This window comes from Filicampus tigris, chromosome 6, assembly GCF_054856515.1.
Source record: "Filicampus tigris isolate MCC_2025a chromosome 6, RoL_Ftig_1.0, whole genome shotgun sequence".
In the NCBI taxonomy this organism is placed as follows: Eukaryota; Metazoa; Chordata; class Actinopteri; order Syngnathiformes; family Syngnathidae; genus Filicampus; species Filicampus tigris.
The window spans coordinates 3,530,001-3,551,187 of NC_141222.1; the positions used below are offsets into that span (position 1 = coordinate 3,530,001).

Consider the following 21,187-nt stretch of genomic DNA (forward strand, 5'->3'; position numbering starts at 1 on the left):
GCAGTCAAAGTTATGTAAAGGTTAGTAGGTAAGGGGTCCCGTAGGGGTCCGTAAAGACTAACAGACTAACATTACTCACGCATTAAATGGGAAGAGAAGAGAAAGGGTAAAGGCACCAAACCGTAGCAGTCAAGTAACATCCAACACAAAGAAGTGAGAAAGTGTTTTTTTTCAAAAAGAGTGTTGGGGTCAGTTAGGGGTGGGCATGGTAGGTCAGAGGGTGGTAAGTGGCGATAGATGGTGCAGATCTGACACTTCTCTGTTTAAGGACATTGTTGTGGTGTGGCTGCAGGCTGCGGCTGGGGGGACCCTGGCAATGTGGGAGAAGAGACAGTAAAGGTAGTGACGTTTTGCTTGCCTTGTTTGAGTAACAAGATGTTTTTTTTCCTTCACTTATTTATTCAACATTTACTCATTCTTTACACTTTCAGTTGTTTCATTACTTGAACAAACTGTTTTCTTTTCCATTTTTAATGATCAGTGTCTATTATTAAGGGTTTATGGAGTCACAATCAATAGGCTGCTTCTGTTCTTTTGGTTCTGTTTTTAATATCATTGCTTTATGTCTGCTTGTTGCATTAGGATTTGCTTTTAAGATGTTTAGTGCAAAACTTTATCTGCCCAAGTGTAACATTATTGACCTAGATGACTAGTAATGCAATGCTATGTTAGGCAATTGTATTATGCGATTGATGTTGTTGTTTTTTCAGGATATGAATTAAATAACAAGGCCAAATAAATATGTAATACGTGGCTCGTTAAAAGTGGATGCATGTATATGTGTGTCTGTATGTCTGTGAGAGAGGAAAGATTTCAAAGCAAAAGAGCTTGAGAACATAGTAATAACTTAAACCCATCCCAAAAATACAGAATGTTGCATGTGTCTCCAGTGATGAATGTCTGTGCAAGTGTTGCCCCATCCGTCCTCTGGTGCTCATCACGATGCTGTTTTGTTCCAGGTGGAACTATGAGTGTGATCCTGGACCTTTCTTACGCCTATTCCATTGTCATCTCTGCCGTCGTTGCCATTATCTACACGCTCCTGGGAGGGCTTTACTCTGTGGCTTACACAGATGTGATCCAGCTCATCCTCATCTTCATCAGCCTGGTACGTAAACACATATAAGCCCGCACAGCCACCAAGTCAGAAAACCTTTCCTCTTAGCATTCCACCAGAAATTACACCAAACCCCAAATTGCTTCTTTTTTTTTTCTTTAGCACAGCATATTCGTCAGTCCCCCAACCCTTCCAAAGGGGGTTGGTTATACGGGCTGGGCAATCTATATGGTCAAAAATCGTGATAGTCCGGTGACGAGCAGTGAACATGTGCTTAATCAGACGCGGCAAATATGTGCGAGACAACAGCCAATCAGGATTGACTTTGTCCTGCTTTACATTTGTTTGCAAGTTGAAGTAAACAGAAAGGGATAGTGAAATGTAAACAATGACCAAACATGCAGCTAGACGCACAACTGAGAGCAACCATGCCTTGGCGTCATCCTCCGAAGATGAAGCTATTTTGTTTGACAAGAGAAATGGCTCACTGTCGGTTGTGTGCCGGTATCTCCAAATCGACAAATTAAGGTATGTGCTCCAAAATGGGCAATAAGTGATGAAATCTGAGCGGAGTTTCACATTATTGCCCTAATAATCAGTTGTGTTATCGAAATAGTCACTACCAGTCAAAATACGAAAAAGGGAGAAACGTTTGAGTAACTAAATGGCAAGATCATTTATTATTTCGGCAATAATTTTCCAGCACTTTGCTAGGAGATGAAACCACTTACTCTTAATCCACTCAAATTTCTTTCAAATGATGTTATGACACCTCTACTGTTTTTTTGGGGGTATTGTCCACTGTTTTTTTGGGGGTATTGGCTTGGCAACGATCCATTATCTGAACCGTTTGTCCTCACCAGGGTAATCTGCATTAAAAAAAATAAAAATAAAGAGGGGGAAGTCAACCCAATCATGACAGGAATATGTTCTATGCAGGTCCACAGCATTATGATTACTATTGTGTTTGTGGAATTTGAGTTAAGCAGCAAAACGCACCTACTTTTAGCCATCTCAGGGGGCGGCCATTTTCTCCTGTCAACTGAAAATGACAGCCAAGTTGCTCAGGGCTCAGATAACGACCAATTATGGCTCAGCTTCAGAAAACAGGTGATCTGCTGATTGGTCGTTACCTGAGCCCTGAGCAACTGTGTGTGTCCTGATGACACAGGACCCATTGATACCCTTTTAAATTGCATTTTAAATATCAAGTCATGGATGGCAGATAATTTCCTACAGCTCAATCAGGACAAGACTGAGGTTTTAGTTATCGGTCCCGAAGGTCAGAGAGAGAAGCTTTTACCAAAACTACACATTTTTAATCCCTCACACTGTGTGAAGAACCTTGGCGTCATTTTTGACTCTGAGCTCAGTTTTATTCCTCATGTTAAAAATGTAACCAAGATTGGTTTTTATCACCTTAAGAATATCGCCAGAGTCCGCCCGTTTCTCTCTCAGGCTAACACGGAAGTGCTGATGCATGCCTTTATTTCCTGTCGTTTAGATTACTGTAATGCCCTGCTCTCTGGCCTCCCGAAAAAGAGCATTTCACCACTGCAACTACTGCAGAATTCAGCCGCTCGGGTGCTGACGAGAACCAGAGGGCGGGAGCACATTACGCCAGTTTTGAAATTGCTGCATTGGCTCCCTGTGTGTTTCAGGATCGATTTTAAAGTACTTTTATTAGTTTATAAATGTGTTAATGGTCTTGGGCCATCTTATTTATCTGATTTGCTTTTATCATACCAGCCCTCGCGGATCCTGAGGTCCTCTGGCGCCGGCCTTTTATTTATTCCAAGGGTGAGGACCAAAATGCATGGCGAGGCTGCATTCAGCCGTTTTGGTCCTCACCTTTGGAATAGCCTGCCAGAGGATGTCAGGTCTGCAAAGACTGTTGATATTTTTAAGAGGAAGCTCAAGACACACCTTTTTAGTTTGGCTTTCAACAACTTTTAAATAATTTATCTTTTCTTTTGATTGAAGATAATTCTATGTTTTGCTTTGAATGTTTTAAAGCACTTTGAGTTGCATTTTTATGTATGAAAAGTGCTATATAAATAAAATGTGATTGATTGATTGATGTGATGTCATTTTCAGTCGACAGAAGTGCCAAAGTGGCCGCCCCCTGAGATGGACAAAAATGGGTGAAAATGACGGATAAAATATTTTTTATCAAATTATGTAAAAGTACAACACTAAGCCAAATTTGAATCTATAAATCACCTGACGTTAGTGGTTAATCAGAATGCCGTGTTTAGTCTAGTACAGGCACATAGAACAAATTATGGCAAATATTTTGGGTGGGTTGACTTCCACTTTAATGAGTTGCTGGCTAGTAGCCTACTGTAGCTGCTGCCTCAAACAATGTAGCCATCTAGGAACAGCTGTCACAGTAGCTCTTAGCTTCTATTTGCTGCTCACCATAGCAGTCCTACGCATGTGGTCAGCATGATGAATTAGCCTAAATAACGTTTGAGCTGAAAAGGTCTTCCATCACCGTAACTGGAGCTGGTTGACCCGCCTTGCCACAAGCTATATTTAGTTTCTGTCTCGGAAGCTCGTGATCGTTATCAACAGATGCGCTCGGCAAAGTTGATGCTGAATTGAATATATAGGCCTTTATGTTTTCTCAGATTTATTAGCCTGACTTGAGTTACCCAGTTTGGGAAAGTGCTGCAATCAAGCCTTTATTTCTTTGATGTCCTGAAACATAGAGTAACAGCCGTTCATGCTATGGCCAGAGAAACTAGTTTTAGATTACTCATTTCCAGTCAGAGTGCAAACATCCTCCACTGGGTCCAGAATAAAATCAGCTTAGCCTGGTGTTTGTGTACACAGTGGGTGTGTGTTCCTTTCCTGTTGACCAACCCTCACTCTTTGGACATCTCGCTGACGGCCTACAACCAGACCTTCCAGGCTCCCTGGGTTGGCACGGTGAATCTTGATGAAGCCGGCAAGTGGTTTGATGACTTCATGCTGCTGGTGAGTCGAGGAACACTTTATAAATACACACTGGACAGTAAAAAGATCTCATGCAACACTATATGCTGCATTTTGGTGCTCTTGCTTCAAAAGGAGCTTCAACAAATAGAAAAATATGACAGCTGTTAATTTCCTTAGGTTTCTTAAAGAGGAAGTCTACCCAAACAACATTTTTTTCAAGACTATGCAGGTTCTATGAACAAGGCATTCTGATAAATGTTGCGTTTGTAGAATAACAGTTAATACACTCGTTTTTAGCCATCTTTGGGAGCAGCCATTTTGTCACTTCTGTCGACTGAAAATGACAGACCCTCAGGGCTCAGATAACGACCAATCATGGCTCACCTATTTTCTGAAGCTGAGCTGAACGATGGGTTGTTATCTGAGCCCTGAGGGTCTGTGATGTCATTTTCAGTCGACAGAAGTGACAAAATGGCCGACCCCCGAGATGGATCAAAACGGGTGGATTTTGCTGCTTAGCTCATATTTCATATTAATCACAATGCCTTATTTCAACTAGTGGGACTGCATAGAACATAGTCTTGGAAAATGTTTGGGTTGACTTCCCTCTTTTAAGTGTGGAAAAATGCCAGCGATAATGTTTTGTTGACTGTGTATGGTGACAGGCTCTGGGTGGTTTGGCCTACCAAGCGTTCTACCAGAGGATCCTGTCAGCCTCATCTTACACCCAGGCTCAAATGACCTGCTTTGCCTCCTCGGCCTTCTGCCTGGTGCTGGGTATCCCCTCAGTGCTCGTGGGAGCTGTGGCTGCATCGACTGGTACATTCAACTGTGCACTGGTTCATTCAGAATTGCAGGACACATGAAGACGTGAAGACTTTTCAGCCTTTTCGGTTCATTAACTCTTCCTCATTCCTGATCACTTCTCCTTATTTAATCATCCCTTAGATTGGAACTCGACAGTCTATGGACTGCCAACACCATATGAGCGTGGTGAAGCAGGTTCCATCCTCCCCATCTCTCTGCAATACCTCACACCCACCTACGTGTCTATCATCGGGATCGGAGCTGTAGCCGCTGCTGTCATGTCCTCCATGGACTCAGCCCTGCTGTCCTCTGCATCATTGTTCTCCTCCAATATCTACAAGAACATCATGCGGAAGCAGGTGAGGATGTCAACAATGTGAACCCTGAGATCGAGATGGAATTATTGGTGGTTGAAGTTAGCAGAATATTATCAAGGGGGGCCTGAATACAATTGTTATGCATAGTCAATTCCGTTGCTCATTGCAGAAATACGAAACATTTAGTTGAGTTAGTTGTATTGTATGTATTTCAAACACTCCAGATTACTATATAGTGTATGAGTATGTTTAATGTTTGAAACTTTTAAAGTTACGCTAAGCCAGCCACAACATTATTTCCATAACAGACTGATACAACTGTATCAATCTCAAATATTCTGCCTCTATACAGACAATAATGTTCCGTTTGGGTTGACATTGGGTCTTAATTGAACAATATGGGTATTTGTGGTTTTAGTCAGTACTTGTCTGAATTATACTGAGAGCTGTTCCTAATATTGTTGACTCTGTCATGTAACTGAGGTAACCAAAATATTACAAACAACCTTCAGTGTGATGCAATGCTGTTATACTCCACTGGAAACTATACTCAAGGTTTGAAATGGGTTTTTTTTCTTTGAGGAGCATTTTTGCTAATCAATGACGTCATTTGAGGAGCAACTTTGTAATTTTGAGAAGCAGGTTAATCCCGAGGACCTGAAGCGTGCGGCCGTCATGTACCGAAACGTAGTCGGCGACAGGGTGCGGCTGTCGCGTGCTGAAACGTAATCGCAGGGGGTCGGCGGACCAACCACACCCCCGCCCCATGGCCACCCTGCCGCTGGCTATAAGCATGGCTTGCTCAGGTTGAATCTTGTTTATGATATTCCAACGATGGCTCTTTGATGAGGTCCCTCAAGAATGTTGCCAGTAATGAGATATTGTTTGTTACTATTCTGGCTTCTGTTTATTGAGTCGCTGTCCCGGCCTCAAGACTACAATAGATGGTCCTTCTTTCCAAATCACATTCTGAAGCGTTGCCTGTCTCTCTCTTCCCAGGCATCGGACCGCGAGATGCAGTGGGTGATCCGGATCTCGGTGGTAGTTGTCGGTGTCGCTGGCGCTGGCCTCACCTTCTTGGACAGCAGTGTGCTGGTCTTCTGGCTGGTGGGTGTGGACATGTCCTACACCATTATGTTCCCTCAGCTGGTCTGCATCCTCTTCTTCAAGGCGTCAAACGGCTACGGGGCCACCGTGGGCTTCCTCATGGGAATCACCATGAGAATCCTCAGCGGCGAGCCCCTCGTCAGCTTGCCGCCCATCATCCGCTTCCCCAACTGCCGGCTGGATGCCGAGGGCAAGCTTACTCAGTACTTCCCCTTCCGCACCGTGATCATGCTCGTCTCGCTGGTCACCATCGTGGTCGTGTCTTGGCTGGTGGCTTTGGCTTTCAACAGCGGTCTTTTGCCTGAGAAGTGGGATGTGTACAAGATCAAACGCAAGCAAAGCAAGCCTGTCAACGAGAGGGCCACTGAAGCCAACGAACATCTCACCGTATCCAAGCATCTACTGGACACCAGCTGCTGAGGGGCCTCTCGGGCAAAAGATGGGCCGAGACGGGAAGCAGACATGCTTGTCTGCTCGACAGGGATTCGCCGAGGGCCGTTAACAGCGGGGACTTAACGTTGCCAGTAGAGTCTGGACAGAATCTGTGACTTTGTGTCACATACTGAACAGCCCAACATTGGCAATGTCCCCTAGTACCCGTCTTTATTATCAGCTTCCTTCTACAATCAAATAAACAGTACAAAATGTCAACTTAGCTTGTGTATAATAGATAACTACCCATTAACCAGTGTAGCATATAATGTGATTCATTAAAAACATCCAATTACTGAGCCTTGCCATCAGCTAATCACACATCTCTGCAATGGACAGAAGGAGCGCAGCCTTTTAAAATCATTTCCATTTGGAAAAGCGGAGTATGGAATTTATCAATTGTTTTGTTTAATGGATTTTGGATTTGTACAGATTTGTAGAAATATATTTTATCACACTAGCAAAAGTATATTGTTCCTTTTTGGATGCAAATGTAGTCCCTAGACTAAAGTGCGCATGCAACACTTTTTGCCCGTCTGCACAAAGAAAGGAAAGGAATGTTCAGTCCAACTGAAGAATGATCAACTAGTTGACCAGTTCCCTTTTAACTGATGTGTCGCAGTCCTACAGGTTCTACAGATTAGTTTTTCTCACAACATATAGTCCAAATTGTCACTGCCAAAACGACCGCGAAAGGCAATCATTGAATGAATTACTCAGATTCAGCACAGTTTGGTTGTGGTATTGACAGCACTTCAATTTGCATTGACGCTTCGAGCAATTTCATGTATGCTTGTACAACACTGTACATCTTGTGAACAACCTTCTCATTGTTTCAACATGTTGCATTGTAGCCATGTCAGTATAAAACAGAAAGGTACACTGATTAAAAAGAAACTTGACTGTCAACTGTTGTTCTTTGATCAACCTCAACCAGTAAATATGTGAACGTGTCCATAATGTGAATACAACTTTCTCAAGCAGAAGTACTGTCAACAGAGCCAAGCCAGTTAGAAACCTCCCATCGTATTTTCAATAATGCTGTGACAATACGGGAATAACGCCCCCACCCCCCCCCCCCCCCCCCCCGCCCCACCCTGTCTGCTGGCAGTGCAATGTAAGCACATTTTCAAACGCAGACTGCACAAATGTGATCAATAGAAACACGCCGTTTAAACATTGTTCTGATCATCTGTTGAATGTCTTTTGAAGTGTTTTAAGGAGAGAATGTGCATTTGGTATATTCCTTTAAATCTGATGAGCCTTCACGCGGTTTCATTACTGTATCGGTCTGAGCATCCAAACATTTTCTAAGACACCATCATGTGTGACAATTTAAACTACGTTTTACTTAACCATCACTGGAAACCGATTTGCCTTGCCTGTTAGGGTTTATTTGATTGACGCCGTAGTACGGGTGTATATGGAATACCTTGTGTAGTGGGCTCAAGAGCTCAGAGCGCATGTGTCTGAATGCCATTTCGAACACATTTGTCAGATGGTCAAAATCTGTTTTCCAAAGACGTGTAGCATTAAATCGGAACTCATTGCATGCATCTCTTTGAATAGATGTGAGTTCTAAATGTATTATACTCCTGTACAGCCTAATTACAATTTGTACATTGACTCTTGTTATTTTTATATCAAGGTGGATTGCCATGCTTTGTTAGTTTTAGAGGAACAACACAAATGTGTATTTGTATGATCTCAAGTGAACAATGAATAAAATTCACCCTCGGTTTTGCTGAAAAACGAACGTAGGCCTGTTATCACTTCATGTTCACATTGGCCTACTGATTGGCCTGCACTTTTCAGCAGTGTTACCGCACGTTAACTGTCGTAATAGTCACAATGAACACTGCTGCCCGTAGCACTACTTGCAACGTCAGGTATTCAGCCAGCAGTCCTTACCAATGGACGAGTATGCCTTAATAATGGAGCCTTTGTGTGGCATTTAATGGATCACCTTTGAGGCAGTAATATTTGGTATCAAATGTTGGGGTTTCTAAAGGTCACCCATTAACGTCCTTGACTGGTTTTAGATTAATAATAAATAGAGTGGGCTCTATTTTATTTCTCCCTCCTTGTCTGTATGTGGTTTTATACTATTATGCATGTCAGTAACTATGTATGCTGAACTTTCGTGAAGGCTGTTCTCTCTTGCCACTTGGCAAGGTCCTACTTTGTAATCGATTAATGTAAATCCCCATGGGGTGAGCTTCTGTCACAATAAAAGCTGATCTAAAAACGAATACCGCTTAAGTTGCTTTCTTTGGCATGACTGCAGGAAAATTGCTTCATGAGTTGGGAACCAAAAAGAGGAGAAGTGAATTGGCTGAAAAAAAAGTTAACAATAGGGGATATGAAAAAAACTCCTAGTTTTGTCAAATCAGGTGTTGTGGTATAGAGAATCTGTCCACCTTATGCAGGGTCTCCCCCAGAAAAAAAAATACAATGCCTGAATTACTACGTCCTTGGCAAACAATTAAATTCCTCATGTTGTCTTGTCATGTGTAAATATTTTTTTTTAATGTAGAAAAAAAAATTCAAAATCCCAACACTAACTAGTTACTCAGTGGTGGGGTGTTTTTTTTTGTTTTGTTTTTTTCATAGTACTGTTGTTACGCACACACTATTTAATTACAGTTTAAAAAAATGTAAAAAGATCATATATTCATTTCAGAATGTGATTTCCTTTACTTTTGATTGGCTGCATGTCACTGTCAACAGACTGCATGCTCATTTGTCCTCGGGAACAACACACACGATGAGAAGTTGGGCCAAAACAATCCAATAAATTGAATATCCGCAATTTGAGATTGGGGCACCCCAAACGTCCTTTGGAGTAGTGGAGATCAGTCTGAACACACCACACATGGGAGATCTGGTAAGATTATCTTTGGGGCCATTACGACATTTGGAGTCGGGACAGTACAAGAAAAGCATTTTTTTGAAAAAAGTTATTTAACAAAATCTTTAAAATAGCTCAATCATGAGGGAAAAAAACAGTTCTTAACCTCAACTTAAAAACATTCACACTTGGGGTTGACTTCTTATCTGTTGGAAGCGTTTTCCAGTTGTGTGCAGCATATCAGCTAACTGCTGTTTCCCCCTGTAGGCTTTGAACTCTGGGTTCCACTATTTGAAGCGAGTCTGCAGACGTCAGAGCAGCAGTACTTTGTAGGTAATTTCATTATGGTATTCAGGACCTATTTATGATTTATAGACCAGTAGCAGAACTTGAAAGTTTATTCTCTATCTGACTGGGAGTCAGCATAATGACCTTAGATCAATGTGCTTTCACCTCTTCGTTGTGGTCAGAACCCAAGCTGCAATGTTCTGAATCAGCTGCAGTTGTTTGATGCTCGTTTGAGGGAGTCCATTTTGAGGACAATTAATAGGGATAAAAGCATGAATCAGCTTCTCCTGATCCGCTTGGCACTTTCGACCCTTCACTGTGGATATGTTCTTCATCCAGAGTCCAAGTCAGACCCGAATATATCAGCACACCAAGGTTGCGGTCTTTCGGACATGGTCTTTGATTTTTTTAAGACATTGATTCCAGGTGTTTACTAACAGCAATCCTCTTTTCTTTATTACCAAAAACAACCTGAGAGTTCATTGAAGGAAATTGTGGTTCATTCAGTTATTTGTTTTAGAGAATGACACAACACCTAAAATGAACTGTAGTTATTTGGGGACACAGCTAGGAACTGTCTCATCTGCATAGCATGATAGTCAGCATTAGCGTTCCAAAGAGTTTGATTCATCCAAGGGTAACTAGCGTATACAGGATGAAAAAAAGGGGTCAAAGAAGTGACCCTTGAGGGACTTCATATGTCAAGGGCTGCATATATACCAACTGCCAGACACTGTTGAGATTTGCTAGTAATTATTCTTGGTTGTTGTTTTAGTTCAATATGGTTACTTAAAAAGAGAATGTCGTTATTTGTATAGCTCCAAAATGTTTCTAGACACAAGTGTTAGCCAAGGAAGTGGAGATTAAGTGCTTGGCTTACAAAACAAGTACAAAGTAAAACTTGTAAAAACAAGCTCAGGTCTGTGAACCAACCACTAATCCCCATTGTAAATACACTGCGGGTTCTTTTAAAACAACATAAACCCTCTGATGTTCTGCTTTTCAACTCACAATGAAATGTTGCAGTATTCTAAGTACTTTTCATTTTCAAATTTAATTCAAATGCTTAAGATTAGCAAAATACATCAGGCAGTGATAAAAGAACATGTTGACATTACATTATGTTTGTATCAATAGTGCCATACATGCAAATCCTTGTTGACATCCCGACTGAAAGCCTTTTTTTCTTCTAAATGTAAAACAGTTACAAGTTGTGATAATAAAAGGTCTCTGGTATTCTTTTTTTTTTTTTTTTTCAAAATACACAAAGAAATAAATAATTTCTCAACAGTTCTGTCTCATGCACATACTGTGCATAGGTTTCACTGCAAAGACCTCCAGAGGCAAAGCGAGGGTTTGTAAAAGGCTCATGAGGCCCTGTTCACACATTCTTCTTCTGCATATTTGTGCTGTTATCAGAGCTGCAAAATCATTTTGAGTGCCAAGAGTAGCTCTTTTAATACATGTTTTGCTATGCTATTTTTCTATATTTTGGAACAGCGTCAGCGAATGTGTGCAGTTAACTTGCAGGAGCGTGAGCTATGCGTCCTTTGACATGCTTGGCAGCGGCGTGGCTAAACAATCCAATACAATACAATTTAGATGTGCATTTCACAACAGCTACAGCTGTAACAAAGCACTTTACATACAATAACAAAATAGCCATAATACAACAAAAGACAATCACGTATGATCAACATTCACTATACAGGCTAATATTTCTCACAATTTTTTAAACGTTTTTCCCAGTCCTTTGATTAAGGTCCTCTAACCAATTGTAGATATTTTCAAAATCCACTTATATTTCTTTACCTTACTTTTAGATATTTTTTAAGTTTTCTGTTAATGTGTTTAAATGTTGTCAACGTATATTCTAGTAATTTTTGTAAGCTACTTTTGTATTCTCTGCTTTGATTTTCAATGTTGTTAACTGTTGTGTTTGAAAATGCTTGTAGGTGTCGTGTCTTTGCCTTGAGTATGAATTGTGCTTTATGCATAAAACTGCCTTGCCTTGCCTTGCCATGTCTTGGTGAGAGTCACGTCAGGGACCGATCACAATTTGTCCATTCAAAGTCATTGTAAATACATGACTAATAATGGCAATATAACGGTGACCAATCAGCCCCAAATTGTATGTGGACATCTCTACTTAGGCCCATTTCAACCTCTGAAAACATCACAAAACGATTAGCCTTTCCATGTCTGACTAAAAAGAGAATGAGGAAATGAGCAGCTTACTTGTAGTTTCTGTCATGTCTTGTCTGTTTTCTTTAATAAGTCACCAAGATACGCAAACACAACGCGTTCCAAGTGGCTTTTCGTAAGGGTAACTGGTCGCAGGTCGTTGAAATGAGATTTTAATCCATAAACGTTAGCTTGACTTACTTTTTTCCGCCCAAGGCCATGCCTGGCTGCCGGCTGAGAGTTAACAAAATTTTAGCATAGTTAACTGTCCGAAAACTACAGCCGCCACCGGGCGTCGTGTGCACATTCATGCTCTTGTCCGCTTCAGCCCATGTAAGTAAAGAAGCGACAGGAATGTGTTTTTTTGTTTGTTTTTGTGGGGATGATCATGATTTTTGCACATATGAGCTCACGTTTGAACCAAAGTATTTTGCGGAACGCTTTTATATTTTCACAGGTTGAAGTGCTGAACAAGAGTAGTAATCCATCCATCCTCCTCACAAGGGTCGCGGGGAGTGCTGGAGCCTATCCCAGCTGTCTTCGGGCAGTAGGCGGGGGACACCCTGAACTGGTTGCCAGCCAATCGCAGGGCACACAGAGACAAACAAACATCCGCACTCACAATCACACCTAGGGGCAATTTAGAGAGTCCAATCAACTTACCATGCATGTTTTTGGAATGTGGGAGGAAACCGGAGTACCCGGAGGAAACCCACGCAGGCACGGGGAGAACATGCAAACTCCACACAGGGTGGCCGGAGCCGGGATCGAACCCACGACCTCTGAACTGTGAGGTGGACGTGGTAACCAGTCGACCACCGTGCCCCCCAAGAGTAGTAATGTGCATTTGAATTTCGTTGGGGATTGTTCGCCATTTCAAACAGAACTGACAAACCGAGTAATATTACAATGCTTGCCTCCCTGCTGTGACGAAAACATCTGAAACGGATTAAATAAAAAGCCAAGCTCCAAAAGGGGGCGTGCCAATTTGTTGTAAATCTCATCCCAAAAAAGCCCTTAAATCACTCCAGAGTCTTTTAGGGGGGTGGATTTTAATGCTGATGTGATTTTTACATGCATACCTATTGCCAATGTTCAGCCGTCGAAGTGTCGCTTTAAGTGACTGGAAGGCTGACAATCAGCTATGTCAGGTGGCGTCTACAGCTAATTTGGATAGAACAGTCTGCAGCTGAGTGATAAGACAAACTCACATTTTTATCTGCTCTAAGCAGTCCAAAACAATGTCCAGAAGGAGACAACGCCACTGAGTCTAATGCACGTATAGAAGAAGAGGGCAAAGAAAGCAAAATGACATATAATCTCACTTAAAAAAAAGGCTAAGAATACACCCTGAAGACAGCATAGGACAAGCTCAGCAGCTGATTTATTTTGCACCGACTTCAAGGAGGAAGTTTCAGTGAAGGAGGACAGCTCTTACTTGACTTTCATTCTATTTATAACAGGTGGATGCAATCAACAAACACCTTAAATAAAAAGAAGCAAGCTCAAGTTTCACAGCATCTGCTACTACTGCTCCCCAGCTTGTATCAGGCAGCCTCAGTGACGATCATTCCTGTGAGAAAGAACAATAATTGATACTAGTGTCAATCTAAGGACTCATTTTATTCCAATCGTGGGTTTGAATGGACTTTAAAAGCAAAGCTGTTACTGTTAAGAGCCAAATTATTCAGAAGCTGGCTAAAAGTGGAGTTAAGGTGCTCTTGAATTTGGTAAATAGGTTTCTTTTAGCTGGAAAGGACAAAAGAAGGTTTTTAAAAGACATCCATTCAATCAATTTCTATAGTGTTTGTCCTCATTCGGGTCGCAGGCAGAGCTGGCTCACCCATTAGGCAATATTTGGCATTGGCTATAGCCAAATGCTAGGGGCACTGCGGCTTTCAGGGTCGCCAATTTCAAGTCACGGGTAAACTGGAAATGATCCCAGCTAGAGAGAGAGAGCGATAGAGAGAGAGAGAGACAATCACACGCCACATATAGATACTGTACACACCCATTCAAACTCATATTTACACCTACGCACAATTCAGGGTCTTCAGTTAAGCTACACTGTCATTTGTACCTTTTAGGGCTTGTCACATCTATTGTACCCCTTAAGCAGAGTTCATCTTGGAACCATTACACATTTTCCCACAATTGTATCCTACATATTTAGGATACATACCAGTGACAAGCCATTGGACCCTCAAAGGTACAAATTTAGGCAAACCTCTGCTCCTGCACTCTAAAAACAGTTGGGTAAAAATAACACAATTGCAATGTTTTGTTCAAAACTACCATTTTTTGGGGGTTGTTTTTGCAGAAAACAACCCAGAAAGTTGGGTCAAATTGACCCAAGTAATGGATTGGTCCATTTTTGACCCAAAATTGTGTTATTTTTAGCGTGTGTATTCCACATGGGTTTTGAGGTCAGAGGGGTCTGACATTGCACGCAAATGTTGGCGAACCAGCGTATAGGCGATTACTATTTGGTGAGGCTCATATCCCCCAAACACAATGCAGTGACGTTACACTCCATACTACCTGCTGCTGCTATAGTCAACCGCGGCAACATGACATAAGATAAATAAATAAATAAATACATTTTTAGAAGGTTTGACCACAAGAGGGCCCATGGGTTTACAAAACCCACCAACCCTTTGTAATCTACGCCGGTGATGTGCTCACTAGGTCAATCATGAAATTGGAGACATATTTTTAAAAATAAAAAAAGATATTAGCATACATTTTAAAAACATTGCTTTTTAACTTTAATTAACAACAGGCAATAGTCACAAAAATTGATTAAGTTTCTAAAATACCTTACTAAAAAAACAACCTGAAAGAATAAAGTTGACTATTTTGGACTGAAGCCTCAATTTGCAGTCTATTAAACATTTGATAAAGGCCATATAACATTTGATATCATTTTTTGCCCATTTAGTTCCAATTTAAGTTAAAGTAACCACAGACAATCCCATGGGGATCCAGCCAGACTCAGCTCTTTGAACCCTGGCCCCTAGTGGGCAGCTTGCATTGACGATAATCCTCTAACGCCAGGGGTGCTCAAGTCCGGTCCTCAAGAGCCCCTATCCAGCCTGTTTTCCATCTTTCCATCCTGATTCAAATACAGGCAAGGAAAGATGGAAAACAGGCTGCATAGGGGTTCTTGAGAACCAGACTTGAGCACCCCTGCACTAGACTGTATTATATACCTACTACCACAGAAAACCCTCCCAAAAGTATCATTTCTTTTCAACTGCAAATTGACCTAAGGTCCAAAATGGTGAAAAGATGTATTAAATGAGCTGTCACATTGCTATTGTTATAAGGCCTTAGATATTTCGGAGAGAAATAAACATTTTATTATCGACATGTTACACATCAAGGGGTAAATAGTCAATTTCTTGGCCTGCTTGGTTAAAAAATAAATAAATAAACTCAATTAAATGTATCGATATTACATTAAATTAATTCAACAAAAATTAACCCCAGTCTAACTCCCAAATTTTGTCTTCATTTCTCAGATCTTTCTAGATGCCGAACATAACTTTTACTATCTCTTCTGGCCTAACATGTACCGGTACAAGTAAAACAATGAGCATCTGATACAATTAGCTCTGATACAATAAGCATCTCATACAATTAGCAACACCAGAGACCAAGCACCACAGATGTTTGGCTCCATGTCACGCCCATCCTAATACAAAAAAAAAAACAAGTTGAGAATGGCATTACAATGACCGTGACAGGGTTAGCCTGTGTGTTTGTACCAACTCTCCTTAATGTAATTGACAGACAAATTGTTTAGTGGCTCAACAGGTGTGTTGGGACAGGCTTGCATCTAAAACAGGTTGGAAAGGGGCTCACAAGGACCATACTTGATTCTTAATCCTTTATAGAATGCTCTATCTAGGCTAAAATTGGGTTACACTAGAATATTGCCGCTACTTTTATTGTGTATGCGCACACACATACATAGTAATCATGATTAGTTATATTTGTTTGAATCAAAGTATGTCAATAAAATAAAGAACACAGATGATGTCCTCCTCTTAAATAGAAGCATGACCTACAAGAAAATACCATTATCTTGTAACATTGACCTGTGACCACCTATCCAGCCTGTTTTATGTCTGCCTACTCCAACACACCTGATTCAAATGAGTAGGATCGTTATCAGGCTTTGGAAAAGCTTGCCGGCCTATAAGGAGGAAAAGAGGAGGACGAGTGAAAACCCCCGATTTAACCTATTTTTTTTTAAAAACGAAAAAAACAACAAGTGATCTTCATTGTCACGGGCCACGACCCTTTGTGACGTTTACCACGTATAGATGTTTCACACAGTCAACAGAATGTCGAACAAACTATCCACAAATAAATGTCTTCAAATTCACAGAAATACTTAATCGGTAGAAAAATCACGGAAACAAGTCTTAAGCAGGTGATCCAAGATGGCGGTCACCATCGTTTTCCAGGTCTGGTTCGCCATCCTGCCAGCTAATCAATGAGCTCTGCTGGTTTGTACCCCAACATTTGAACAAAATGGTACAGATATGGTCCTCTTTATACCGCTTTAATAGTTTTTAACCATATACAGTATTTATATGGTACCTCGAGGTTCAATTTTGAGCCCTGGAGGATACATTACAAAAAGTTGTACCAAGGCGTACATAAATGAACCCCAACAGTACCCTTTTTTGGACAGTGTAGGTTACGTTGGTAAATTGGTGACAAGGGTACATCCTTTCCCACCCCAGTGAAAGAAAATATCAAAGAACGTTTGTGTCATACATGTAACATGCACTGCGGGCGTGTTCACTGCTGAGCTCAGCACAGGAAAGGCGGAGGATTGTTCCTAAATGCTGCACACGTCTGTAAAGATTTAGCGTAATACTTGTGTCACAGCTTCACTCTGACAATGTCTCCTTTCTCATTGCCGTAGCATATTTCATTTTCAATAACCACTTACAGGTAAAGAACCAAACAACCGCCATAGGGTGTGTTCACAACCAATGCATACATGCAGACTGTTCCAGGACTTCTTTTTTTTTTAATCACGACTGTACATTCATGCCCATACGTTATTTACCTTAATATTGTTGTTGTTATGGGATATGTTTTCAAACTTACCGACCGGTATGACCTTCATATGCATATATCATATCAAAGTTGCCCTCGTGGTTCACACACCGGCCTCACAGTTCTGGAACTCTGGGTTTGAATCTTGCCGTTTGCTTGTGGTACCCGTGCTTGTGTAGATTTTCTTCAGGTACTCTGACTTCTTCCCACAATCCGAAAACATGCATGCTATAGGTGCTAAATTGTCTATATGTGTGAACGTGGGTGTCAACGGTTGTTTGTCCATACTGTATGTGTCCCGTGATTAGTCGCAACAACCAGTCCAGAGTGTATCCCGCCTCTTGCCCAAAGTCAGCTGGGATAGGCTCCAGGTCACCCGCTAACCTAATTTGGACAAGCGGCATTGAAAAATCATGGTTGGGATATTTACAGTGCTGAATCCCTTTATTTCTCAATTTCATTTCATTCCCCGTTACCAAAGTTCATATCATAATTCCTTAACTTCAACGTTGCATACTTATCGTTATCATTTCTTTGACTAGGACAAGCCCTCTTGATGACCTCGCATTCATGCCTGCTTATCTTGAGCAGTTGATCTGACATGTCACCCACTCAGTCAGTCATTTGAGACCTGACATCTGAGTCATGCCAAGGCCTTCCTGGAGAGGACACTTTAGATTGATACAATGTGTCATTTATGCATTATTGGATGTGGTGTCTTAACATACTAATTATTTCACTCCAGTTTATAACTTTTATGAACAATAGAGAGTCAATGATGCATTTCTGTTCTAGCCAATATGTTTTTTATTGCAACTAATGAGAGAGGACAACTGAACGTTTGTTTGAAAGGGCCAAAGGGAGCAGAATGATATCAAGAACACATAGCAGCATATCATAGCATGTTAAAGCACAGAGGATGGCATACCCTTCAAATACTTTGTAACTTTTTGGCTGTGAGTCTGTCCAACTTCCTTTTCCTGTTGGCTTTGGCACCGCGCCATCAGCCCCTATAGTATATCATTCAAAGAGACTTCTAGGAGTTGCTTGCATAAGGCCGTTTTCATTGGCCTATATGACTGAGTACTGTCGTTTTTCTGCGATGTACGGTAAATATGCCACCGGTTAGTGCAAATATCATGCAGTAATGAAGTTATTGCAATAGCTGATTTTTGCAACTGTTACCCATTTTGCTGTGTCTCATCCGAATGATGTGCCAGTGCACCGCTTCTGTCTTTTGGATCAAGCGTGGTTAGCATCTGTTTATATCAATGCTTTCGTTTTTATTTTAATATCTGATATCTTTAATATCTCCTCTTGGGACCACTGGCCACAACAGTTGGCTGTAAACACTTACCTCTGGAACTTGTGGATGTCTAATTCAGTTTCTGCAATGAAACATTGAATGGGAATGGAGGAATGCCAGTTTACTGTTTGGTGATTGTAGAGGTGCCCCTGAGCAAGGTCCGTGCGTGGCCCCTGGCATCGCATCCATTATTGAATAACCACTTAATGCATAGCTTCAATATACTGTAACAGAGTGTCAAATTGACTTTGTCCTGGTGAGGCTAATCATGGGTCGATGTTGTTCCTCTGTGTGTAGATACACAAGGGGGCTGCCACTGGCTAGTACATGCACACCCCCACTGCTGCTTTGTCTAGTACTTTTCCACTCACGAAGCCACGCTTCTGCATGCGAGTGTGAGTGTGCATGTGCATGGCGTGAAGTTGGGGGCGAGTGTGCCTCTGCGGGAAGAACAAAAACAGTTGTGCTTGCTATATATTGAAAAGGGGAAAAAAAAAATCCATAGACTGCAAGAACGAAGTGCTGTGAAGTGTCGGACACAGTCACACATAGCTTCTGGAGGATACAAACGGCCTCAACAATATGAGCAGTAGAGGCTGAGTGGCAAAGGTGTTGCTTGCCTGCTTAAAACATCCATCAAATTGACTTTCATTTTCATTGGAAATGTTAGGGAGTGCCATTGCATGTCTTTCTCTTGCGGTGGAACTATGGTGATCGTTGTACATTCCAACACTTCATCTACACCCTCCGTTGATAATAATCATTGTCCATTCAGACAAAACCATCAACTTGTCTTTTTTGGTCAACGACTTTCTTTGGAAACACTGACTGATTCCAAACTGATTCATAAGGATTTTGCAAGCATTTGAGTGCTCCTGAGAGAGATGATTATCACATTCCTTTTAGGAAGAGATTGACAAGCTCTTTCTTAAAGCTGCATAAAATAATATGATATGGTGTATTGGACAATACTCATTTGCTAGACTTATGCTGACTAAGCCCCAATTCAGATCAAAGAATGCTTAAAGTATAACAGGAATGTGCGTGTGTCCTGTATGGGTGTGGGGGTTAAGCACCACCATTACTACTGTAATCGTATGAAAGTTCTCAATCATTTAGATCATATTTGGTGCAGGTCCAAACAAAATGGCAAGTTTTAATGCAGAGATGCAGATTGTTTTGCAAACTTCAATTTGAATGTGAACTTGTGTCATATACAGTAATATTAATACTACTACTACTACTACTACTACTACTACTACTACTAATGATAATAATAATAATAATAATAATAATAATAATAATAATAATAATAATAATAATAATAATAATAATAGTAATTATAATAATGCATCTGTTTCTTCTCATGTATATTCCTCCGTGTGGAGGCTGACAAAGTGGGAGGCAGGCGTCTGTCACTCCCAGGTCTGTCACATAACCACTTAGTTAGACTCGTCTTCAAACAAACCACGCCAATATGCAGACTCCACAAAATTAATTAAAGTAAATAAACGGGCCCGTTCTTCTCTTAGACGAGTTCACAGCGTTACTGACATCTTGTGGAATGTATGCTACATTACAACTGTTAGATTTCAGTTTGTCTGAGTGGCTTTGGTACATTTCTCAGATCAGAATTGAAATTGTCAAAACTACTTGTTGAATCTTCACATCTCCGTGTCACTTGTGCACCCCAAAAAAAGCAGTTTCTCATTCCTTTGAACGAGAAATGGTCGCACTAAATCTCTCGCATGCGAACATTTCTACCATTTTATTACAATTGGTGTGCAGCTCAGCGAGAAAAAATGGCTTGACGTTCGATATTCACGAGTTAGAGACAGTCCACAAATATTGTTTGTTTGTGTCATAAATTGACAAAAATATTAACCAAAAATCAGTTAATTAACATTTTGTAGTTCTGATTTCTGTAGTAGATGAGCATAGGGAGGCATTTAACTACTACACCTCGAATGTTCCTTGTATTGATAATTTGGGAGAAGTTGGAGCCAATTCAATGATGAGTATAGTGCTAAACTGACACAAATATTCACGAAAAATCAAGTGAAACACTTTCTCTCATTCTGATTGCAATAGTAGGTGGCAAAGCAAAGCATCTAACTACTACACCTCAAACTGTATTTTATATAGGTCATTTTGGAGAAGTTTTGTCAATTTTTGATACCATCGCGCATAACTTGTGAACGGCCTCTAACTCTGAATATTGTATCGAACGTCAGAATGTCAAGCCAACTTTTTCTCGCTCTGAAAGCGAAGCTAGTGGCGACTACACTACTTCCTGTGCTTCCTGCAGCGCGAATAAACGGCTGAAAAACGTAACAATTGAAAATTTAATATTGAAACTGGAAATACGGAAATTCGAGCCCTTTCCAGAAAACTCCACATATTTTGTAGTTTATTTTTAAAAGGGGCGTTAAAACAAATATCCTATTTTTGTTTCAAAAATGAAAATTGAAAATACAACCCTAAATTAGTTTTTTGATTTGCGTTTCATAATTAAAAATAGATTGAACGTAAGGTACACGGACCTAAGCGTATGTAAATCGTCGACAGGGGGGGCAAAGAAAATCTCGCCTAGGTCGCCACATTGGCTAGGGCCGGCCCTGTACATGATTTACTACTATTGATTTCAGGCAATTTATGTTTTGTATTTGTTTAAGCAATTACAATTCATCCGGTGAATCACAGTGTGATATATCAATCAAAGTGTTATCCCCCGACGCCATAAGGGTTCCATGGTGTAATGGTTAGCACTCTGGACTCTGAATCCAGCGATCCGAGTTCAAATCTCGGTGGAACCT

The 21,187-nt window shown here is 40.9% G+C and overlaps 1 protein-coding gene and 1 non-coding gene across 7 annotated transcripts in view; both read left to right on the plus strand.

The window, feature by feature from the left end:
* The window catches only part of LOC147145487 (high affinity choline transporter 1-like), a 27,831-nt gene extending 18,916 nt beyond the window's left edge, over window positions 1–8,915 (plus strand). For all 6 annotated transcript variants that reach the window (XM_086032278.1, XM_086032273.1, XM_086032276.1 and 3 more), the window contains 5 exons: window positions 960–1,108; window positions 3,896–4,039; window positions 4,666–4,819; window positions 4,949–5,166; window positions 6,124–8,915. In XM_086032278.1, the coding sequence (XP_085888404.1) occupies window positions 960–1,108; window positions 3,896–4,039; window positions 4,666–4,819; window positions 4,949–5,166; window positions 6,124–6,651 (1,193 nt within the window). In that variant the 3' untranslated portion in view covers window positions 6,652–8,915. The remainder of the gene's footprint in view (window positions 1–959; window positions 1,109–3,895; window positions 4,040–4,665; window positions 4,820–4,948; window positions 5,167–6,123) is intronic.
* Window positions 8,916–21,115: 12,200 nt separating this feature from the next.
* trnaq-cug (transfer RNA glutamine (anticodon CUG)) lies at window positions 21,116–21,187 on the plus strand. The gene has a single exon. It is a non-coding gene; the product is annotated as a tRNA-Gln (tRNA).